Source organism: Oncorhynchus masou, chromosome 19, assembly GCF_036934945.1.
Source record: "Oncorhynchus masou masou isolate Uvic2021 chromosome 19, UVic_Omas_1.1, whole genome shotgun sequence".
Classification (NCBI taxonomy): Eukaryota; Metazoa; Chordata; class Actinopteri; order Salmoniformes; family Salmonidae; genus Oncorhynchus; species Oncorhynchus masou.
The window spans coordinates 11,656,020-11,678,836 of NC_088230.1; the positions used below are offsets into that span (position 1 = coordinate 11,656,020).

The window sequence follows — 22,817 nt, forward strand, 5'->3', positions numbered from 1 at the left end:
CGTAGCACTCACTTCTGTCATCATGAAGTGCTTTGAGAGACAAGTCAAGGATCATATCACCTCCACCTTACCTGCCACCCTAGATCCACTTCAGTTTGCATACTGCCCCGACAGGTTCACAGATGATGCAATCACCTGCACACTGCCCTATCCCATCTGGACAAGTGGAATACTTATGTAAGAATGCTGTTCATTGACTACAGCTCAGCATTCAACACCATAGTACCCTCCAAGCTCATCATTAAGCTGGAGGCCCTGGGTTCAACTTCGCCCTGTGCATTTGGGTCTTGGACTTTTTGACTGACCACACCCTGGTGGTGAATGTAGGAAACAACATCTCCACTTCGCTGACCCTCATCACAACACACAAGGGTACATGCTCAGCCCCTTCCTGTACTCCCTGTTCACCCATGACTGCGTGGGCATGCACGCCTCCAACTCAATCATCAAGTTTGTAAATGACACAACAGTAGTGGGCTTGATTACCAACAACGACGAGACAGCCTACAGGGAGGAGGTGAGGGCACTCGGAGTGTGGTGTCAGGAAAACAACCTCTCACTCAACGTCAACAAAACAAAGGAGATGATCGTGGACTTCAGGAAACTGCAGAGGTAGCACCCCCCTATCCACATCGAAGGGACAGTAGTGGAGAAGGTGGAAGTTTTAAGTTCCTCAGCGTACACATCACAGACAAACTGAAATGGTCCACTCACACAGACAGTGTGGTGAAGAGGGCGCAACAGTGCCTCTTCAACAGCTTACAGACGACAACAGCTTACAGACGGTAGGCAATGTCTCAGTTATGAAAACTTAGGACACTAAAGAGGCCTTTCTACTGACTCCGAAATACACCAAAAAAAGATGCCCAGGGTCCCTGCTCATCTGTGTGAACGTGCCTTAGGCATGCTGCAAGGAGGCATGAGGACTGCAGATGTGGCCATTGCTATGTCCATACTATACTGTGAGATGCCTAAGACAGCGCTACAGGGAGACATGACGGACAGCTGATCGTCCTTGCAGTGGCAGACCACATGTACCAACACCTGCACAGGATCGGTACATCCGAACATCACACCTGCGGGACAGGTACAGGATGGCAACAACAACTGCCTGAGTTACACCAGGAATGCACAATCCCTATATCAGTGCTCAGACTGTCCGCAATAGGCTGAGGGTGGACTGAGTGCTTGTAGGCCTGTTGTAAGGTAGGTCCTCACCAGACATCACCGGCAACAACATCGGCTATGGGCACAAAACCAACGTCGCTGGACCAGACAGGACTGGCAAAAATAGCTCTTCACTGATGAGTCGAGGTTGGGTGCATATTTATTGTCAAAGAATGAGCGTTACATTGAGGCCTGTACCCTTATTTAACTAGGCAAGTCGGTTAAGAACAAATTCTTATTTTCAATGACAGCCTAGGAACAGTGGGTTAACTGCTTTGTTCAGGGGCAGAATGACATTTTTACGTTGTCAGGGATTCAGTCTTGCAACTTTTCGGTTACAAGTCCAACGCTCTAACCACTAGGCTACCTGCTGTCCCAGGTAGCTACCTGCCTGTACTTTGGAGCGGGATCGACTTGGAGGTGGAGGGTCCATCATGGTCTGAGGCGGTGTGTCACAGCATCATCAGACCGAGCTTGTTGTCATTGCAGGCAATCTCAAGGCTGTTCGTTACAAGGAAGATATCCTCCTCCCTCATGTGGTACCCTTCCTGCAGGCTCATCCTGACATGACCCTCCAGCATGACAATGCCACCAGCCATACTGCTCGTTCTGTGCGTGATTTCCTGCAAGACAGGAATGTCAGTGTTCTGCCATGGCCAGCGAAAAGCCTGGGTCTTAATCCCATTGAGCGCATCTGGGAACTGTTGGATCAGAAGGTGAGGGCTAGGGCCATTCCCCCCAGAAATGTCCGGGAACTTGCAGGTGCCTTGGTGGAAGAGTGGGGTAACATCTTACAGCAAGAACTGGCAAATCTGGTGCAGTCCATGAGGAGGAGATGCACTGCAGTACTTAATGCAGCTGGTGGCCACACCAGACACTGACTCTTACTTTTGATTTTGACGCCCCCTTTGTTCAGGGACACATTATTCCATTTCTGTTAGTCACATATCTGTGGAATTTGTTCAGTTTATTTCTGTTGTTAAATCTTGTTATGTTCATACAAATATTGACACATGTTAAGTTTGCTGAAAATAAATGCAGTTGACACTGAGAGGATGTTTCTTTTTTTGCTGAGTTATCTGAGTATACAAAGTTTATCACGTCAAGTGTACCGAAATAGGATTGTATTCTCTCACACAATGGTAAGGAACAATAGCCTGGTCCCAGATCTCTTTGTGCGGTCTTCCCAACTGCCATGGTTATTTGGCATGACAATGATCATAGGAGTTGGCTATACAGCACAAACCGAGATCTGGCACCAGGCTAGGAGAATACGATGCACTGCAGAAAATGTTTAACCAATAAATACAGTTTTCGAAGTGATGGGATCAATCCCAAATCAGCCCGGTGTTCCCCATACTGTGTTTTATTTTATTTATCTTGCTCCTTTGCACCCCACTATCTCAACTTGCACACTCATCTTCTGTACATCTATCACTTCAGTGTTTAATTGCTATATTGTAATTATAACGCCACTATGGCCTATTTATTGCCTTACCTCTCTTATCCTACCTCATTTGCGCACACTGGATATAGACTTGTTCTATCTATTGTATTATTGACTGTATGTTTGTTTATTCCATGTGTAACTCTGTGTTGTTGTTTGTGTCACACTGCTTTGCTTTATCTTGGCCAGGTTGTAGTTGTAAATGAGAACTTGTTCTCAACTAGCCTACCTGGTTAAATAAAGGTGAAATATATATTTATTTTTAAACTACCCAACTAGTCAGTTGTTTAGATCTGAGAGGATTGGAAGGGTATTATTCTACCTAATCCAGTAGTAGCTGTTCCGTCTTTCTGCCAGATATGATAGGTAGCATTTTCACCACATTTCTTACTTGATGTATCTAATCATAGCTGTATCTCATCTTCTTTGATCTAGTGCTCTTCTGTATCTCACCTTCTTTGATCTAGTGCTCTTCTGTATCTCACCTTCTTTGATCTAGTGCTCTTCTGTATCTCACCTTCTTTGATCTAGTGCTCTTCTGTAGCTCACCTTCTTTGATCTAGTGCTCTTCTGTAGCTCACCTTCTTTGATCTAGTGCTTTTCTGTATCTCACCTTCTTTGATCTAGTGCTCTTCTGTAGCTCACCGTCTTTGATCTAGTGCTCTTCTGTAGCTCACCTTCTTTGATCTAGTGCTCTTCTGTATCTCACCTTCTTTGATCTAGTGCTCTTCTGTAGCTCACCTTCTTTGATCTAGTGCTCTTCTGTATCTCACCTTCTTTGATCTAGTGCTCTTCTGTATCTCACCTTCTTTGATCTAGTGCTCTTCTGTAGCTCACCTTCTTTGATCTAGTGCTCTTCTGTAGCTCACCTTCTTTGATCTAGTGCTCTTCTGTAGCTCACCTTCTTTGATCTAGTGCTCTTCTGTATCTCACCTTCTTTGATCTAGTGCTCTTTACGTTCATCCTTCACCTCTCCTTCATTCCTTCATTGAGATCTTCCAACTTTCCTATTTTTTCAGCCAAGTTAACGTTTCAGACACACATACATACCGACTCTTCTCTCCCGTCTCGACAGGCCCTCTATATGTTCCTGGCCCTCGCTATAATCTGTGATGACTACTTTGTACCGTCGCTGGAGAAGATCTGTGAGGTGAGACTTGTCAGGACACACAATCTAATTTGGTGAAACTGGTCCGAGATATTAGCATGGGCCCGCCGTGGCTCTAGCATTATGTCCTTACCACGGGTGAGTTTTCAGCCAACTTAGTAGCTAGGACGGCACTTTGCTTCTCTCGAGCAATGCTTTTGATAATCAATATTTTCTGAGTGAACTGAATCAAATCTTTCTAACAAAGTACTTTGCTATTCTATGAGTGGTCTTGGTTGTCAAGATGATGACAAAAGGGCCACATTAACCTACAAAGCTTTTGGGAAGCTCAGACTAACTAACCACTCCTGTCTCCTCTCTCGTTCTCTCTTTCGGTCTGTTAGAAACTAGACTTAAGTGAGGATGTTGCCGGAGCCACTTTTATGGCAGCTGGGAGTTCTGCTCCCGAGCTGTTTGCCTCCGTCATTGGTAAGATATGACACACACAAATGCCATCGCGCACTCACACATACACACACACACACCAATACACACCGGCACACTCACACGCTCCTTTACACAACACAGAAAACCCAGAATTAAAATCCTGTCCTTTGTCACATGCTCCGAATACAACGAGTGTAGACTTTACCGTGAAATGTTTGCTTAACAGTCCTTGCCAAAGATGCAGAGTTTCAAAAATAAAATAGTCACACAAGGAATACAATAAAATACACAAGAATAGAACTATATATTACAGGGAGGACCAGTACAAATGTGCAGTGGTACGAGGTATTTGAGGTAGATTTGTACATGATGGCAGGGTAAAGTGACTAGGCATCAGGATAGATAACTATAAGAGTGAAATAAAGAACAGAGTAGCAGCAGCAAACGATGAGTGTAAGAATTGTATGTGTTTGTGTTGCTGATGTGCGTGTATGTGTGTGCGCGCGTATGTAGTGTGTGTCGGCTTTGTTTTGTGTGGGGGTGTAATTACATCAGATGCTTGATTAGGTTCTGGGGGAGATGTATGATAAAAGACACGAACGACGTCTCCACCTCCCTAAATGGATATTCAGCCAAAGCATGTCCCATCCACGCCCGACATTTGGAAGACGTGAACACCTGCGAATGTGTGATTTGTCCAAATGACCAGTGACAAAAACATTTGTCTTTAGTCTTCACATCCCACAGTCTGCTGACAGACGCTGCAATAGCATTCAATCCTAGATTTTTTATTTAGTCACATGCACAGATGTAGCTCCAACAGTGCAGGTGTAGGAAGCCCGGGGAGGGGGGGGGGAGGCAGGCAGACAGACAGTCGGAGCAGGTAGCTGACTATGGTGGCTATTCAGCAGCCTGATGGTCTGAGGGTAGAAGCTATTAGCCAGTCTGATAGTTTTAGCCATGATGCTCCTGTACTGCCCACGTTTGAGTGATGGAAGCGGGAGAACAGGTCTTGGCTTGGGTGGCTGCGACACCTGGTGTTGTAGGTGTCCTGGAGGGCAGGCAGTGTGCACACAATGGTACCCATAGGCACCCTATTTCTGTCCACTAGAGATTAACCAACACACCAAAGTCAAAATTCAACAAAAAGTCAGACAAACCTACACACCAGGGATGGGGTCAATTAAGATGAAAGGCAGTCAATTCAGGAAGATGAATGAAAATTCCAAAATGCAAAAACATATGAAATAAATAGCTACTCTTCAGTTTATTGAGAAGTCATTGAAAATAGCTGCAGTTTTTTAGTTATTTCGAATTGGTATTTAAGTTTACTTCCTGAATTGGCACATACACACACACACACACACACACACACACACACACAGACACACACAGACAGACACATACACTCTCCCAGATAGTTGTTGTTGAGGCTGATTGTGGTTGGCTAACTCCCCCTGTACAGGTGTCTTCATCACCCACGGTGACGTGGGGGTGGGGACAATCGTCGGCTCAGCGGTCTTCAATATCCTGTGCATCATCGGCGTATGCGGAATATTCGCCGGACAGGTGTGTGTGTTTCTGTGCACATGCACATGCACATACACGTGGCTGTTTCTGTGGGTGTGGGTGTGGGTGTGTGTGGGTGTGTGTGTGTGTGTGTGTGTGTGTGTGTGTGTGTGTGGGTCTCGTTTAGTGTAGCATATGCATTTAGATCACTTATGGGCTGAGAAGTAAATTGAAAGATTGAGTTCTCCTATGGGGATCCATGTCTACATGTCTGATAGTTAGCAATTGCTCCCAGCTGTCGTTAGTCTCTGGAAAGCATATTTCTGGTCCTGTATTCACAAAGACTAGGAGTGCTGCTTTAGGATCATTTTAGACTTTTAGATCATAATGAATAAGATTCCATGGAAAGGGGGGACCTGATCCTAGATCAGCATTTCTTGTCTGGGACGTTTTATACACTATATATACAAAAGTATGTGGACACACCTTCAAATTAGTGGATTTGGCTATTTCCGCCACACCGTTGCTGACAGGTGTATAAAATCGAGCACACAGACATGCAATCTCCATAGACAAACAATGGCAGTAAAATGGCCTTACTGAAGAGCTCAGTAACTTTCAACGTGGCACCGTCATAGGATGCCAACTTTCCAACAAGTCAGTTCGTCAAATTTCAGCCCTGCTCGAGCTGCCCTGGGTAACTAAGTGCTGTTCTTGTGAAGTTGGAACGTCTAGGAGCAATAACGGCTCAGCAGTGAAGTGGTAGGCCACACAAGCTCACAGAACGGGACCGCCGAGTGTTGAATCGCGTAATGCGTAAAAATCGTCACTGGAAGCAACGTCAGCACAATAACTGTCAGGAGCTTCATGAAATGGGTTTCTATGGCCGAGCAACTGCATACAAGCCTAAGATCACCATGCGCAATGACAAGCGTCGGCTGGAGTGGTGTAAAGCTCGCCGCTATTGGACTCTGGAGCAGTCGAAATGCGTTCTCTGGAGTGATAAATCACGCTTCACCATCTGGCAGTCTGACGGACAAATCTTCGTTTGGAAGATGCCAGGAGTGCATAGTGCCAACTGTAAAGTTTGGTAGAGGAGGAATAATGGTCTGGGGCTGTTTTTCATTGTTCAAGCTAGGCCCCTTAGTTCCATTGAAGGGAAATCTTAACACTACAGCATACAATGACATTCTAGACGATTCTGTGCTTCCAACTTTGTGGCAACAGTTTGGGGAAGGCCCTTTCTCGTTTCAGCATGACAATGCAGTGCACAAAGCAAGGTCCATACAGAAGGTTTATTGAGATTGGTGTTGAAGAACTTGACTGAGCTTGCACAGAGCCCTGACCTCAACCCCATCAAACACACCTTTGGGATGAATTGGAACGTCGTCTGCGAGCCAGGCCTGATCGGCCAACATCCAGTGCCCGACCTCACGAATGCTCTTGTGGCTGAAGTCCCCGCAGCAATGTTCCAACATCTAGTGGTAAGCCTTCCCAGAAGAGTGGAGGCTGTTATTGCAGATTAGGGGGGGACCAACTTTTGTCCACATACTTTTGTTCATGTAGTGTATCTGCAGGGATGTGATCTCTTTCCTGACTGACTGTTTCTCTCTCTCGTTCTAGGTTGTAGTGTTGGGTTGGTGGTCTGTTTTCCGAGATTCATTCTACTACGTCTTGTCGATCCTCGCTCTTATTGCGGTAAGTCTGAAAGTAAAATGCACATTACATGTGTACTGTATGCGACCATAAACAATATATTTAAGTATTTCAGTATTTTATTAGGAATTCCGTTAGTTTTTCTGAAAGCAGCAGCTACTCTTCCTGGAGTCCACACAAAACATAAAACATGACATAATACAGAACATTAGTAGACTAGAACAGCTCAAGGACAGAAGTACATGTTGAATAATTCCGAACTGCCATTATTTTCATTTCTGCCTGTGCTCTCCCCCCCCCCCAGTTTATCTACGATGGGAAGGTAGTGTGGTAAGCGAGCCCCACCTCTTTTCGTTTGGTCCTTAAATGATACCTTGATGTGATGGAATTTGCATTAGTTGCTTATCTGAACTGTGGGGCTCCTTATTGGGTGATGTGATAGGATTTAATTGGGCTTCATTGGGTAACTGAGATACGATGTGATTTCAGTGGTTGTCTCTCCGTTGTGTCCGTCTCAGGTGGGAGAGCCTGGTGTTGGTGGTCATGTACTGCGGATACATCCTCATCATGAAGTAAGTGCTGCACTACTGAGTCAGGGACTTTACAAACCTCAAGGCGTCACGCCCAATGACATTGATGTGGTGGGGGAGACCGATTTGACGTCATTGAGGTATCTTCTATATTTCCAAGAAATATACATAGACTCAATGCAATGATATTGAATTTGAGTGCCCCCTGAGTTTCTGTGGGGTGGAAGATTTTCACCTGTCTGTCTCTGTCTGGCTGTGTGTCTGCCCTGGTTCGTCCAGGTCACTCCCCTTGTGCTCCGACCGCCCTTCTATGACCCGTTATGATGCCACTCAGAGAATAGCCTACTACTCGCTGACCATTTCAGATGCCATCCTACCTTGCCCATGCGGTTCACTGTATAACCTATGTGTGCATACATACAGTATGATGTCAAATACACAGCGTGGTTTCACATTTACCGGAAGTTGCAGGACTGAGTTTGCCACAGTTATCGTACACGTGAACAGTCGCAAACGTTTTGCTGCAGTTCACCGTATACATGGGGACAGTTTCCCGGACCCAGATTTAACCTCGTGGTTGAATACAAAGATATTTGAATTGAGATGAAGTATGTTTATTAATTGGTGTTCAGGAAACTGTTCCTTAGATTTTACAGACCACCGCATAGTGTTCAGTTATTGTTTATTGGGTGTTGATGAAAAACATTAACCAGTGTCCCCCTCTCCGCTCTTCTCCCAGGTTTAACCAGAGCTTGCAGAAGTTATTTGCGAGTAAAGACGACAAGGACAAGAATCAGGCCAATGGTAACGCAGCGGCCAGCAGCGAGATGCAGGATGGTAATGCTATTTATGATGACAGTGTGTGGGATGCCGAACCCGTCATTGCCTATACTCAGCACGGCAGTAGGTAAGGCTAACCAGGCAGGCTGTAGTACACTCCAAGGCTTCTCTCAAGACATGGGCTTATTCTCTGTCTCTTTACTTGTCTTCTTTTTACCCCAAAAGTTGAAGAAGACTAAAATGAACTATTGGTCGTTTCTGATCAAATAGGGTTGAGGGAATGGCGGGCATTCTAGTTCAAATGTCATTAACTTTGACTTGTCTTTGCATCTGTCCCATTATGGCATCTGAGAGCACGGGCAGCACCATTGAATCAATCTCCATTTTGAAGTAGTCAAATTTCTTCTGCTTCTCCTTCCAACAAACAAACTGAAAGGGTGAATACTGCCACCTGGAGTATGTTGTTTGAACAGGTATAAAGCCAAGATTGGCAATTTACTGCCACCTGCAGTTATGGAATGTAGACCCTCTTTGACCGTCTTTGAGCATGCTTTCTCACGCGGAAAAGTATTCTCAAGCCAAAGAGGGAACGCCCACTTATACAGACAGGAACCGCGGCCATTTATTCAATGACGGTCTTTATGCAACATCCTCATTAACCACCATCTTTGAGTTTACTACTTCAACATGGTATAAGTCCTCCATGCGGTTGCCCATGCTTAAACAGGCTTTTGGACACTATATGTCTGGAGCTAAGGCTATAAATTGGGCAGGAATATGAACTTGTGGGTCCATGGGAGTTGGGTAGGACTTCCTCGGTCAGTGTGGTGGAGGTGTTGCAGTTCTACAATCTCCATTGTACTGTGCCGATTGACAATGGGTAATAGGTAACCTTCAGCTCAACCACAGCACTTGGCTCTCTATCTCTACCAGAGGAGGCTGGCGGGGGGTGCTACAGGAGGATGGGCTCATTGTTATGGCTGGAATGGAAATGTGGAACTTATCGGACATATGGAAACCACGTTTGACTCGGTTCCATTTATTCCATTCCAGCCATTGCAGTGAGCCTGTCCTCCTATGGCCCCTCCCACCAGCCGCCTCTGATATCTACCTCTCTCACTCTTCCTGGCCGCCTTATCGTTGGTATTAATGTCAGCAACTAAACACATGAAAATAACAGTCAGACATAGACAAACAAACAGTTCAAAGGTCAGATCAGTAACTTGTATAGATGCGGCCATATCTTCCACTTTCTTTCCACTAATGTCAAAGCGCCTGTCTGTTTAGTCTTACCAAACCCACTGTTGCTTAATGTGTGTTGTGTTTCTGCACGCGAGATTGCAGTGTTTCTCTGCTTGCCTCTTGAGGTATCAACCCACTGACTTGTGGTAAATGAATATCAAAATATAGGGAATGTTTATGTCAGCTTTGTTTTCTTAGTATGCATGTCAATTTATATAATTCATAAACGTAAGAGTTGAATATAGAACATTTATCAGACTCTGAATTTGGGCCATTTTACCAGAAATAGGTGTCAAACACAAGAGGAAACTTCTCACGGCAAGGTGTTTTTACACCTGAAATGGATTTTTGGTGTTTGATGTTTTTTTGCTAGCATGTTTGTGTGTGAGTCAGGGTTTCTGTTAGCTGGTAATAGCCGGCATTTGGCTAATAAAATTATTTAGTTGAAAAGCCGATGAAGATAATTGCTGCTGGCCAATTGTCCGGGAGAAGAAGATAAAATCACATTGTAAAAAAATGCTTTTTTCTTCATTGATGGAAATACCAGTCGATGTAAATACATGACTGGTCATGCTTATCGGTCTATAGGTATATTTGCATAATTCTGTGGAAATAAATGAGTCCGTGTACAGTACTTTCGTTATGCATCTTATTAATCACACGCGAACAGCATACAGACACCGAACCTTTGAGCTGAAAATCTGTCAGACAATGTGAGACCTGCTGCTACAGTATCTCAAACAGAAAATGAATAGCCAACCGCAGGCATGCTTCAACACCACTTAGCAATGAACTGGAGGCAGCAGATGCATTTTGAAAACATATACCTAATTGTTTGAAAACCGAACGTTTTACAACACATTATGAGGCATGTCTTACCTTCAAAACAGCCTAGACGAAATCAGACCATATCTGTGGAGGCAATTATTTTCTATAGACTTTCATTGTCCAGTAGCCAAAGGCACAATCCTAGTCTTTTTAACAACCCATCCTAGTTGTTTCCTCAGATCTCCCCTCTTTCTACATTTCTAACGGTGTTTTCATCTCTGTCACATGAAAGCGCTGGCTTGTGCGGTGCACTTTGACGACGGGGTTTTCCCGCTAATTGCATGATGGAACAAACATTCACACGTAGCCTACGGCCTTGTGAGCATTGCCGCCCGGGTAACGTGAAGAAATAATAGGTGGTCAACATATTTAAGCTAAGCATTCTGATCTGTTGCATTTATGTAGCTTTGGCTCCTGGTTGTATGAATTTGGTATCTATTGTCCCACCACTGTCCCAGAGTCTGTTTGGAATGTGCTATTTCTTTCTCGACAAGCTGACAAATAGAATAGGTCAACTTTTCTACTATGGGGGATAGTATATTGACATAGGGTAGTGGTTTTACTCCTCTTGTTGGCTGAGGAAACCAAATGTGGACAGTTATTCTTCAAAGTGCACATCAGAATTCAGTAAGAAGGACATCGTTGCATCTTCGGTTTGCATGTTCTGTTCATTTGAATTACCATAATCTAAATGCGGTTTCTGTCATTCTGAGCACCGTGGTGAACGCCCTAATCCTGTTATGCACCCAATGCATATGGGTCCGGTACATTTCTCAAATGTCCAGCGCCACACTTTCCTAACAGAAACCCGGGTATGTGTGTGTGTGTGTGTCAGTTTTGAATGTCTCACGTGTCTGTCCGTCTCCAGTCAAGCCCAGTAAGGCTTACAGTCGTGGGTCTGTGGTCATGGTCGATGAGATGATGCATGCCAACCCCCCCAAGATGCGCTTCCCAGAGGCCGGCCTCCGCATCATGATCACCAGCCATTTTGGACCCAAGACCCGGCTGCGCATGGCCAGTCGCCTCATCATCACTGAGGTATGGATAGAGAGTGATGCAACTTCAGGAAGATGGTTTGTTTCAATGTTAGAGAAGGCGATGATCTCATTTGTATAGATTTGAAAGTGCTGTCATTGCTGTACTGTTGACTACCTGGGTCGTGTTCATTAGGCATCAAACGAGAAAAAAACTGGAAAAAAACAGACTGAATCAGGGGGGAATATCTGGACTTGGTCCAATACCAAACACTCCCTTTAATTTTTCATTGAACAACATTTTCCGACGTTTGCCCTAATGAACAACTCCCTGTTTTGCCTCTTCCTGTGACAGCGTCAGAAGCTGGTCCAGGGTGCCAATGGAGTGGAGACCCAGGTGCTGGAGGGGAAGGTGGATGTTGAGAACGGCAACGTGCCCGAGGACAAGCCTGCAGAGGAGGAGGCCGAAAATGAGACAATCTCCCCCTTCCATATCCCTGTGTGTGTGTGTGTGTGTGTGTGCGTGCGCGTGTGCGTGTATTTGCGAGTTGTTTATCCAGACAGAGCTGGACATTATTGTGGATATGGCTCATCAGATTTAAACATGTGCTTGCACTTCAGTAGATGCGGTGCCCTTACCCAAATTATCCAGTGACTATCATATCATGACTAATTCTAATGATCTTTGACAGAGAGTTATGTACATGACAGACACTGCTCCAATGTGAAACCTCCAAGTGCTTTATGATTGAAGTAGCTGATGAGTTAAATTGCTTGTGTTAGTGCTGGGCTAGACCAAATGCCTGCACTTTAACCCTGCACCTTCGAGACTGCTGCCCAATGTTCAGTCATTGAACACAGGTTACTTAAATACTGTTTTACCCACTTCATGTGTACAGTATTCAATTGTTTGTTTCCCTTATCAATCTACACACAATACCCCATAATGACAAGCAAAACAGTTTTTTGTATTATATATATATATATATATATAAAAACACTGGAATATCACATTTACATAAGTATTCAGACCCTTTACTCAGTACTTTGTTGAAGCACCTTTGGCAGCGATTACAGCCTCGAGTCTTCTTAGGTATGACGCTACAAGCTTGGCACACCTGTATTTGGGGAGTTTCTCCCATTCTTCTCTGCAGATCCTCTCAAGCTCTGTCAGGTTGGATAGGGTCTCTCCAGAGATGTTCAATCGGGTTCAAGTCCGGGCTCTGTCTGGGCCACTCAAGGACATTCAGAGACTTGTCCCGAAGCCACTCCTGCAATGTCTTGGCTGTGTGCTTAGGGTCGTTGTCCTGTTGGAAGGGGAATCTTGTGGGAGCTAAACTCTAACATTTCCATTATTAGCAGCATCTCAACTGTCCACTGTAAAGTGCTGAGACAGAATGGCCACATAAGGAATGGAACATTTAGGACCAGGGCCCCGCTACCGTTATAACCTATACAGCTGTCAGATGTGGGCGTTAACAATCAAGAACTGAGACTGAAAGACAATGGTGATGAAAGGTCACGGGGAGTTATTTTCTTATAGAGGGAGGGGACTGTACGTTATGCAAAGACAGAACACTATTAAAGCAGGGCTCTGTGATAACAGATTGTACCTGTTTCATGAAATTGCTCGGCTCTGTTACTTTGTAATAAAGTCTAACTGAATCTACAGGTTCCGGTATCTGTGTAAATATTTGACTCAAGATTTTCAATAACAACCTTCGCCCAAGTCAGGTCCTGAGCGCACTGGAGCAGGTTTTCTTCAAGGATCTCTCTGTACTTTGCTCCGTTCATCTTTCCCTCGTTCCTGACTAGTCTCCCTGTCGCTGAGAAACATCCCCACATCATGATGATGGTGCTGCCACCACCATGCTTCACCGTAGGGATGGTGCCAGGTTTCCTCTAGATGTGAAGCTTGTCATTCAGGACAAAGAGTTCAATCTTGGTTTCATCAGACCAGAGAATCTTGTTTCTCACGAGTCCTTCAGATGCCTTTTGGCAAACTCCAAGCGGGCAGTCATGTGCCTTTTACTGAGGAGTGGCTTCTGTCTGGCCACTCTACCATAAAGACCTGACTGATCTGGAAGGTTCTCCCATCTCCACAGAGGAACTCTGGGGTTCTGTGAGAGCGACCATCTCTCTGACCAAGGCCCTTCTCCCCCGATTGCTCAATTTGGCTGGGCGGCCAGCTCTAGGGATAGTCATGGTGGTTCCAAACTTCTTCAATTTAGGAATGATGGAGGCTACTTTGTTCTCGGGGACCTTCAATGCTGCAGAAATGTTTTGGTACCCTTCCCCAGATCTGTGCCTCGACACAATCCTGTGTCTGAGCTCTACAGACAATTCCTTTGACCTCATTTGCTCTAACACGCACCGCCAACTATGGGACCTTATATAAATTGGTGTGTGCCTTTCCAAATCATGTCCAATCACTTGAATTTACCATAGGTGGACTCCAATCATTTTGTAGAAACATCTCAAGGATGATCAATGGAAACAGGATGCACCTGAGCTCAATTTTGAGTATCATAGGAAAGGGTCTGAATACTTATGTAAATAAAGTATTTCAGTAAAAAAAAAAAAAACTGTTTTCACTTTGTCATTGTGGGGTATATTGATGAGGGAAAAAATAATGTAGTACATTTCATAATAAGTCTGTAAAGCATGGGTGGGCAACTGCAGTCCTTGAGAGGCTGAGTGGTGTCACACTTTTTCTCCATCCCTAGCAAACACAGCTGATTAATCAAATTGTATTCTAAACTGAAGATTATGATTAGGTGATTATTGGAGTCAGGTGTGTTGGCTGGGGCAAAACTGTGACATCAGGCCCTCGAGGACTGGAATTGCCCACCCCTGCGTAATGTAACAAAATGTGGAGGAAGTCAAGCGGTCTGAATACTTTCCGAATGCACTGTATGTACTGTATTCTAGTCATTGCTCATCCTATATAAATACTGCTGTACACCTTTTCTATTCATATACTGTCCATAATGCCTTTACACAACATCAAATACATATGTATATTTATATTCCGGACTTTGACATTGCTCATTCTAATATTTCTTAATTCCTTTTCATTTTTTGGGATTTGCGTGTATTGTTAGGTATTACTGCACTGTTGGAGCTAGGAACACAAGCATTTTGCTACACCCGCAATAACATCTGCAAAATATGTGTGCGTAACCAGTAAAATGAGATTTGACCTAGTTTTTCCAGGACCAGAACGCTGTTCTAGAATGAGTTGTACGTTCTCCTAGGGAGTTGTTCCTCACCACTGTGCTTCTGCTTGCTCTTTGGAATTCCGGGCTTTGTTACAGCAAAGCACTTTGACTTGATATTAATAGGGCCTTATAAATACATGTGGTTGATTTTTACCTGCCCCTTCAAATCTACAGCGGGCATCGGCAGCAAGTGCAAGTGGCTGACCGCGTGGCCCCTGCTGCTCCTCCTGTTCTTCACCATCCCCAACTGTGCCAAGCCTCGATGGGAGAAGTTCTTTATGCTCTCCTTCATCCTCTCCACTGTCTGGATCGCCATCTTCTCTTACTTCATGGTCTGGATGGTGAGTGTCAGGGTACAGCAGTGGACGTGTTTAATTATTTTTAACCAGAAGTCCCCACTAGAATAGTAAACAAACAAAAATGTGACCTACTGGGGACATTTTGTTAGTCCCCACGAGGTCAAATGCTATTTATAGGGGGTTTTCGTGTTAAGGTTAGAATTACATTAAGGGTTAGGGTTAGGAGCTAGGGTTAGGGTTAAGGCTTTTATGTTAAGGTTAGGATTAAGGTTAGGGTGAGAGTACAGGTTAGGTTTATGGAAAATAGGATTTTGAATGTCCCCACAAGGTTAGCTTAACAAGACTGTGTGTGGGTGTGGTGTGGTGTGTGTGTGTGTGTGGAGGAGGGGTGTGTGTGGGAGTTGTGTCTGGCTGTTTTGGTCACTGATCAGTTGTAATGTGGGTGTGGTCACAGGTCACCATCATCGGCTACACCCTTGGCATCCCAGACGTCATTATGGGCATAACTTTCCTGGCAGCGGGCACCAGTGTACCAGACTGCATCGCCAGTCTCATCGTTGCTCGGCAAGGTACGACTCTACTTTCTGTCATTTCCCTTTAACGGTTTGTGAGGATGGAAATCAAGGGCATCTACTCATTGAAAAACAAAAGTTATCTTTGGACTGTACCATCTTTGGCAATAATCTTGTCTTAAGGCTTTTCAAAGTTAATTCTGGGCGTTGCTTTTTAAGTAAAATGCTTGTATTTGAATGACAACTATTTGTGTTTAGGAATGGGTGACATGGCAGTGTCCAACACCATAGGCAGTAATGTGTTTGATATCCTGGTTGGGCTGGGGTTGCCCTGGGCGCTGCAGACCATGGCGGTCAACTATGGCTCTGAGGTAAGAACAGCTATAGGGAACGGAGTCGTTACCCCTTGTCGCTGATCTTGGATCAGTATAGCATTTCCCCCCACGAATGTTTAAGGTTAGAATAGGGGGATGGGAAGCTGATCCTAGATCTGTACCTTCACCCTGGAGCATTGGGAAGAGCTTTCCTTGTAGGGAGCATTGAGAGATTACTGCTTTGCTTGATGTACAACTTTGTAACTCAATGTGCACAGTAAATACGTGTAGTTTAGTAGTCATCTTTCAGGAAGTGTATACACTGAAATGAGGTCAAGTGATGTTGACTCTGAACACTTGAGTTGGAAGTGTTCATCAGTCATGTTTTGGAGAGGGAATAACACATTTTTTTAAGGACTACGACAACAAGTGTTTCAGTACTGTGTGATTGAGTCCTTGACCCTACTGTTTCTCCAGCTCTCTCCTCCTCTCCTCTCCACACTTCAACTAGGGGTGCATCTCAATAGTATAAAGCATACTCCTGGGCAGAGAGGAAGCCACTTAAGACTATTGAGACGCACCCCGTGAGTTAACTATGACCACAGCCATGTATTTAGATAGTTGTTTCAACTTTTATCATTTTGAATATTGCTTTAATCTATACAGTTGAAGTCAGAAGTGTATATACACTTAGGTTGGAGTCATTAAAACTAGTTTTTCACTCCACAAATTTCTTGTTAACAAACTATAGTTTTGCCAAGTCGGTTAGGACATCTACTTTGTGCATGACACAAGTAATTTTTCCAACAATTGTTTCACTTATAATTCACTGTATTACAATTCCAGTGGGTCAGAAGTTGACATACACTAAGTTGACTGTGCCTTTAAACAGCTTGGAAAATTCCAGAAAATGATGGCATGGCTTTAGAAGCTTCTGTTAGGCTAATTGACATCATTTGAGTCAATTGGAGGCGTACCTGTGGATGTATTTCAAGGCCTCCCTTCAAACTCTGTGCCTCTTTGCTTGACATCATGGGAAAATCAATAGAAATCAGCCAAGACCTCAGGAAAAATATTGTAGACCTTCACAAGTCTGGTTCATCCTTGTGAGCAATTTCCAAATGCCTGAAGGTACCACGCTCATCTGTCAAACAATAGTACGCAAGTATAAACACCATGGGACCACGCAGCCGTCATACCGCTCAGGAAGGAGACGCGTTCTGTCTCCTAAAGATTAATGTACTTTGGTGCGAAAAGTGCAAATCAATCCCAGAACAACAGCAAAGGACCTTGTGAAGATGCTGTAGAAAACAAGTACCTATATCCATAGTAAAGCAAGTACTACTGACATAACCTGAAAGACCGCTCAGCAAGGAAGAAGCCACTGCTCCAAAACCTCCATAAAAAAGCCAGACTACGGTTTGCAACTGCACATGGGGACAAAGATCGTACTTTTTGGAGAAATGTCCTCTGGTCTGATGAAACAAAAATACAACTGTTTGGCCATAATGACCATCATTATGTTTGGAGGAGAAAGGGGTCGCTTGCAAGCCGAAGAACAACATCCCACCATGAAGCACGGGAGTGGCAGCATCATGTTGTGGGGGTGCTTTGCTGCAGGAGGGACTGGTGCACTTCACAAAATAGATGGCATCATGAGGTAGGAAAATTATGTGGATATATTGAAGCAAAATCTCAAGACATCAGTCAGGAAGTTAAAGCTTGGTCACAAATGGGTCTTCCAACTGGACAATGACCCCAAGCATAGTTCCAAAGTTGTGGTAAAATGGCTTAAGGACAACAAGGCAAGGTAAGTGGCCATCACAAAGCCCTGACCTCGAAATGTTTGAGTTAAACAATTAAGTTAAACAATTTAAAGGCAATACTACAAATTACTAAACGAGTGTATGTAAACTTCTGACCCACTGGGAATGTGATGAAAGAAATAAAATCTGAAATATATAATTCTCTCTACTATTATTCTGACATTTCACATTCTTAAAATAAAGAGGTGATCCTAACTGACCTAAGACAGGGAATTTGTACTAGGATTAAATGTTAGGAATTGTGAAAAACTGAGTTTAAATGTCATTGGCTCAGGTGTATGCAAACGTCCGACTTCAACTGTACATTAAGTTAATTCTATTTTTAAATATTCCCCATGTAATGTTAACTATGACTTCCCCTCTAGGTCATTATCAACAGTCGAGGACTTCTCTACTCTGTGGTGCTGCTGCTGGGTTCTGTGGCTTTAACGGTGAGAAGATTCTGTCCTCGGTAGCTCAGTTGTTAGATTATGATGTTTGTAACGCCAGGATAGTGGATTCGATTCCCTGGACTACCCATAAGTATAACTGTTATGCACGCGTGGCTAAGTTGCTTTGGATAAAAGCATCTGCTTAATGGCATATATTATACATCTATTACATTATACTACTGACCAGAGTCTTACTTTGTATAGAGACCACAGTATCTATGTCTCTGCCACTGAACAGTCTGCCAGTGTATTCGGCTATGGAACCAATGTTTTTTCAAAGGGAGTCATCAGTTGACTGATGATAGACAACAGAGAAGGTTGTCCAACAAAAAACACTCAGGCCGTCATTGTAAATAGGATTTTTTTCTGACTTGCCTAGTTTAAATAAATAAATAAATAAATAAATAAATAAATAAATAAATAAATAAATATATATATATATATATATATATATATATATATATATATATATTATTTTTTTATGTACATTTGCAACTTTGAGTTAACGGACAAAAACGGATAATTGATGAATGCATATACAATTGAATCCGTGTTCTTGCCCCTCTGTGTGGCCTTAGATATTTATTGGAACGGTTCTGTTTTGTGGATATGGATAATGCTACTGTTTTGTCTCAAACTCTTCCGTGTGTGTGTTCGATTTAAAGAGGCACTATACACAAATCGCTCATTTCCTGGTTGCTGAAAGTATTTGCACCTTTCTGATTTTTTTCTACTTTTTGCATATTTTACACTGAATGTTGTCAGATCTTCAACCAAAACCTAATATTAGATAAAGGGAACCTGAGTTCACAAATAACAAAAAAAATGTATACATATTTTATATATTTAATTAATAAAGTTATGCAACACCCAATTCCCCTGTGTGAAAAAGTAATTTCCCCATAACACTCACTAACTGTTTGTGCCACCTTTGGCTGCAATGACTCCAACCAAACACTTCCTGTAGTTGTTGATCAGTCTCTCACATCACTGTGGAGGAATTTTGTCCCATTCATGCATGTAGAACTGCTTTAACTCAGCAACATTTGTGGGTTTTCAAGCGTGAACTGCTCATTTCAAGTCCTGCCACAACATCTCAATTGGGATTAGCTCTGGGCCATTCCAAAACTTCAAATGTGTTGCTTTTTACTCATTTTCATGTAGACTGTGATGGTTTGGGGATGCTTTGCTGCCTCAGGACCTGGACGACTTGCCTGATAGAAGGAACCATGAATTCTGCTCTGTAGCAGAGAATTCTACAGGAGAATGTCAGGCCATCCTTTGTTGAGCTGAAGCTGATGCCTGAAGACAATGATCCAAAACACACAAGTCTACATGAAAATGGCTAAAAAGCCAGTTTTGGAATTGCCGAGTCAAAGTCCAGACCTAATCCCAATTGAGATCCATTACGAAAATAGAGTGCAGTCAAAGTGCAGTGTAACTGCAGTATGCTGCAAATACTGCATCCAAAGTTGTTTTACTGCAGCAATTTTGCATTGTAACTGCAGTTATAGTTTATAACTGCTGTTCAACTACAATATAACTGCAGTTATTCTGCAATTACTGCACTTTTACAGCATTTTCAAAACCGCAATCTTTTTTTGTAAGGGATGCTGTGGCAGGACTTGAAATGAGCAGTTCACGCTTGAAACCCCACAAATGTTGCTGAGTTAAAGCAGTTCTACATGCATGAATGGGACAATTCCTCCACAGTGGTGTGAGAGACTGATCAACAACTACAGGAAGTGTTTGGTTGGAGTCATTGCAGCCAAAGGTGGCACAACCAGTTAGTAAGTGTTATGGGGAAATTACTTTTTCACAGGGACTTTCGGTGTTGCATAACTTTGTTTATTAAATCATTATGTAATTGTTGTGTTACTTGTTCACTCAGGTTCCTTTATCTAATATTAGGTTTTGGTTGAAGATCTGATAACATTCGGTGTTAAAAATATGCAAAAGTAGAGAAAATGAGAAAGGGGGTAAATACTTTTTCACGGCACTCTACAGTATGTGACAAAACAAGCAAGTATCGTGTACATAATCATTGTACCGTCTAAACCGCTGTGATATTTTCCATAGCTACAAATATTGTATTTTCAGCTGTTTGATGCTGGTGTACAAAAGCAAAAGACACAAAAATGAAACTGAAGAACAGGACCCATAGACAAATAGAACATATTTACCGGTTGTTAGACCTCCTTTCAATATTAATGGCAGATCTGTAACACCATTGGTTGGTCGCCCCAAAACTTTACATATTGCAGCTTGAAGTGCTAAATTGGTGTTATTGTAAAATGTGTCTAATAAGCTCAATTACACAAATGGAAATCATCATAATTTGATTAATTACATTATCAGGTGTCTTAATTTAATTAGCCAATATTTTCCCATTTTTTTATGATCATACGCTGAAATAAGGTCTAACAATTTAGAACATTTTATAAATGTAAATATTTCTGTCCCATTCTAAACCGTGTGTATGCGCGCTTGCCTTCGTGTGTGTGTGTGTGTGGCAGAGACAGATGAACAAAAGTGTTGCCAGTAATTTCTTGATGAACCATCAGCCACTATTCAGGTGTACATACAGAGGTCTGATGTACCTCTGACTATGGTCGTGTTCCCCTGCTCGGACGTTGCATGCATCAACCAATGTTTGCGTGCCATGTCATCAACAGTCGGGCCACCAGTTTGCTATAACATATGATGTGGTTAGCTGATACGTAATATCAAGGCATTGTAAGATAAGCCATTATAAGGCATCAAGGCATTGTAAGATCTGGCATGCGTCAGCTACGCCTGGGCATAGGAACACACCCTAAGTTTGGTGTGCTGTGTGTGTGTGTTCCACCTCTGCAGGTGGGGGGGATCCACATGAACCACTGGAAGCTGGATCTGAAGCTGGGTATCTACACGCTGGTCCTCTACGCTGTCTTCCTGTGTTTCTCCATCATGATCGAGTACAACGTGTTCACCTTTGTCAACCTGCCGATGTGCATGGAGGAGTAGCTAGACCCTACCCACCCACCCACGCTGACCTCTGAACCAGGATGCTCCATCCCCTCAATTCCAGAGAGCAACCAATCACAATCAACCTTCTTCGCCGTCATCCACGACATTACTAACCCTTGTACCTGAATCTCCTGTCTGTCTGACTCCATCTTTCATTGTCATAACAGACCTGTTGACCTCTTGATCTGCTCATTGTCTTTAAATCTGTCTCTCCCTGTGCTTGGACTCGCTTTCCCATGAGGCTTTGTTCTGAGGAGTGGCCTCTCCATGCCTCAAACGTCCTCCCCTCTCTCATCCAACAGACTGGACCCAGTGTCAGACTACTCTATTATCCATTTAACCCCTCCAACTATCTCTAGTCTTACTGTGCTTTCATTAGCATTCCATCAAAGGCTTTAGAATTAAGGGGATCCTACAATACCTACAGTCTCCCTCTCACAACAACCCACACATACCTCAGGTTAGGGTTAGTCGTAAACCCCAACATTGACACTCGACCATTTCTCCCACTCTCCCCCATCAAAACCTCTTCTCTTAACCTCCCCACCCCACACCACAGATCTACCCAAAGACCCTAGGAAGAAAACACAACCTCACCCTCTCGCCCTCAATCTCTACCTCTCCCCCAAATCCCGCTTGTGCCCCCACCCTTTGGAGGAGGAACTTTTTTCTACTTCTACTCGTTCTGGCCTGGACCCCTCTGACATGGTCCAGGCTGTGATAGTTTCCTGTTTCCACATCACTATGCCCACCCCACTGCACCAGACACTCATCTTCACTTCTCCCCATCACCTCTTAAGAAGGACATTTTGTCAGGAATCTTTATGTGAAATGAGTCCGCGGTCAACTCAAAGCTGAGACTGAAAGAAGAGCGCATATGATGTATATTTGCGGCACTGCACAGTGTTAAACTTGTAAACATGTATTTTTTTTCTTCCATTTTCTTTTTGTACCGTGTGGGTTTTTGTTTTTCAAACGGGAGTTTAAAAAGGACTCTGAAATATGTAGAGGAGCGCTTGTTGCAATCATAAAGGATGTTGCCTGTTTCACAGTAAGGAATTGCGCACAGAGAAAATGCTTTTCTTGCTTTTTGCTGTAAGGAGATTTGGCCCTCCTTGAAGGCAGGGCATCTGGCTGATGGAGGCGACTCTATAACCCGTTGTGCTGAAAGTTCAGCTGTTGTTTTTTTCCCCTCGATCCGAGACTGATATCTCTCACACACACACTCCAACTGCAAAACACTAAAGAGAGAAACAACTCACCCCGGATCTTGGGGAGATGTGACAGATACGTCACTGAATGTGGCGGGGGGGGGGGGGGGGGGATACGGTGTCATCTTTGGAATGGTGTCCATATTAGGACATCTTCGCACAGCAGCATGGAGAAATGTGTATTGTATCACAGATGATCGGAATCGGTCTGTTCTTCTCATCTTCTGTCATTGACCCTCCCTTTGACCACTAGGGGGCAATGCTGCCCCCTCACTCTGATCTGTCTGTGCATGGCAGGGGTCTTAAGCAACCACAGCTGTTTGGTTA

The 22,817-nt window shown here is 43.6% G+C and overlaps 1 protein-coding gene across 1 annotated transcript in view; it reads left to right on the top strand.

Moving 5' to 3' along the window:
• The window catches only part of LOC135505810 (sodium/potassium/calcium exchanger 4-like), a 92,424-nt gene extending 69,870 nt beyond the window's left edge, over nucleotides 1–22,554 (top strand). The window contains exons 4-17 of the mRNA XM_064924965.1: nucleotides 3,690–3,764; nucleotides 4,106–4,190; nucleotides 5,614–5,717; nucleotides 7,281–7,355; nucleotides 7,618–7,643; nucleotides 7,832–7,885; nucleotides 8,583–8,680; nucleotides 11,562–11,731; nucleotides 12,023–12,170; nucleotides 15,063–15,229; nucleotides 15,642–15,756; nucleotides 15,958–16,070; nucleotides 18,205–18,270; nucleotides 21,127–22,554. Coding sequence (XP_064781037.1) covers nucleotides 3,690–3,764; nucleotides 4,106–4,190; nucleotides 5,614–5,717; nucleotides 7,281–7,355; nucleotides 7,618–7,643; nucleotides 7,832–7,885; nucleotides 8,583–8,680; nucleotides 11,562–11,731; nucleotides 12,023–12,170; nucleotides 15,063–15,229; nucleotides 15,642–15,756; nucleotides 15,958–16,070; nucleotides 18,205–18,270; nucleotides 21,127–21,276 — 1,446 coding nt within the window. The 3' untranslated portion in view covers nucleotides 21,277–22,554. The remainder of the gene's footprint in view (nucleotides 1–3,689; nucleotides 3,765–4,105; nucleotides 4,191–5,613; nucleotides 5,718–7,280; nucleotides 7,356–7,617; nucleotides 7,644–7,831; nucleotides 7,886–8,582; nucleotides 8,681–11,561; nucleotides 11,732–12,022; nucleotides 12,171–15,062; nucleotides 15,230–15,641; nucleotides 15,757–15,957; nucleotides 16,071–18,204; nucleotides 18,271–21,126) is intronic.
• Nucleotides 22,555–22,817: the final 263 nt, after the last annotated feature.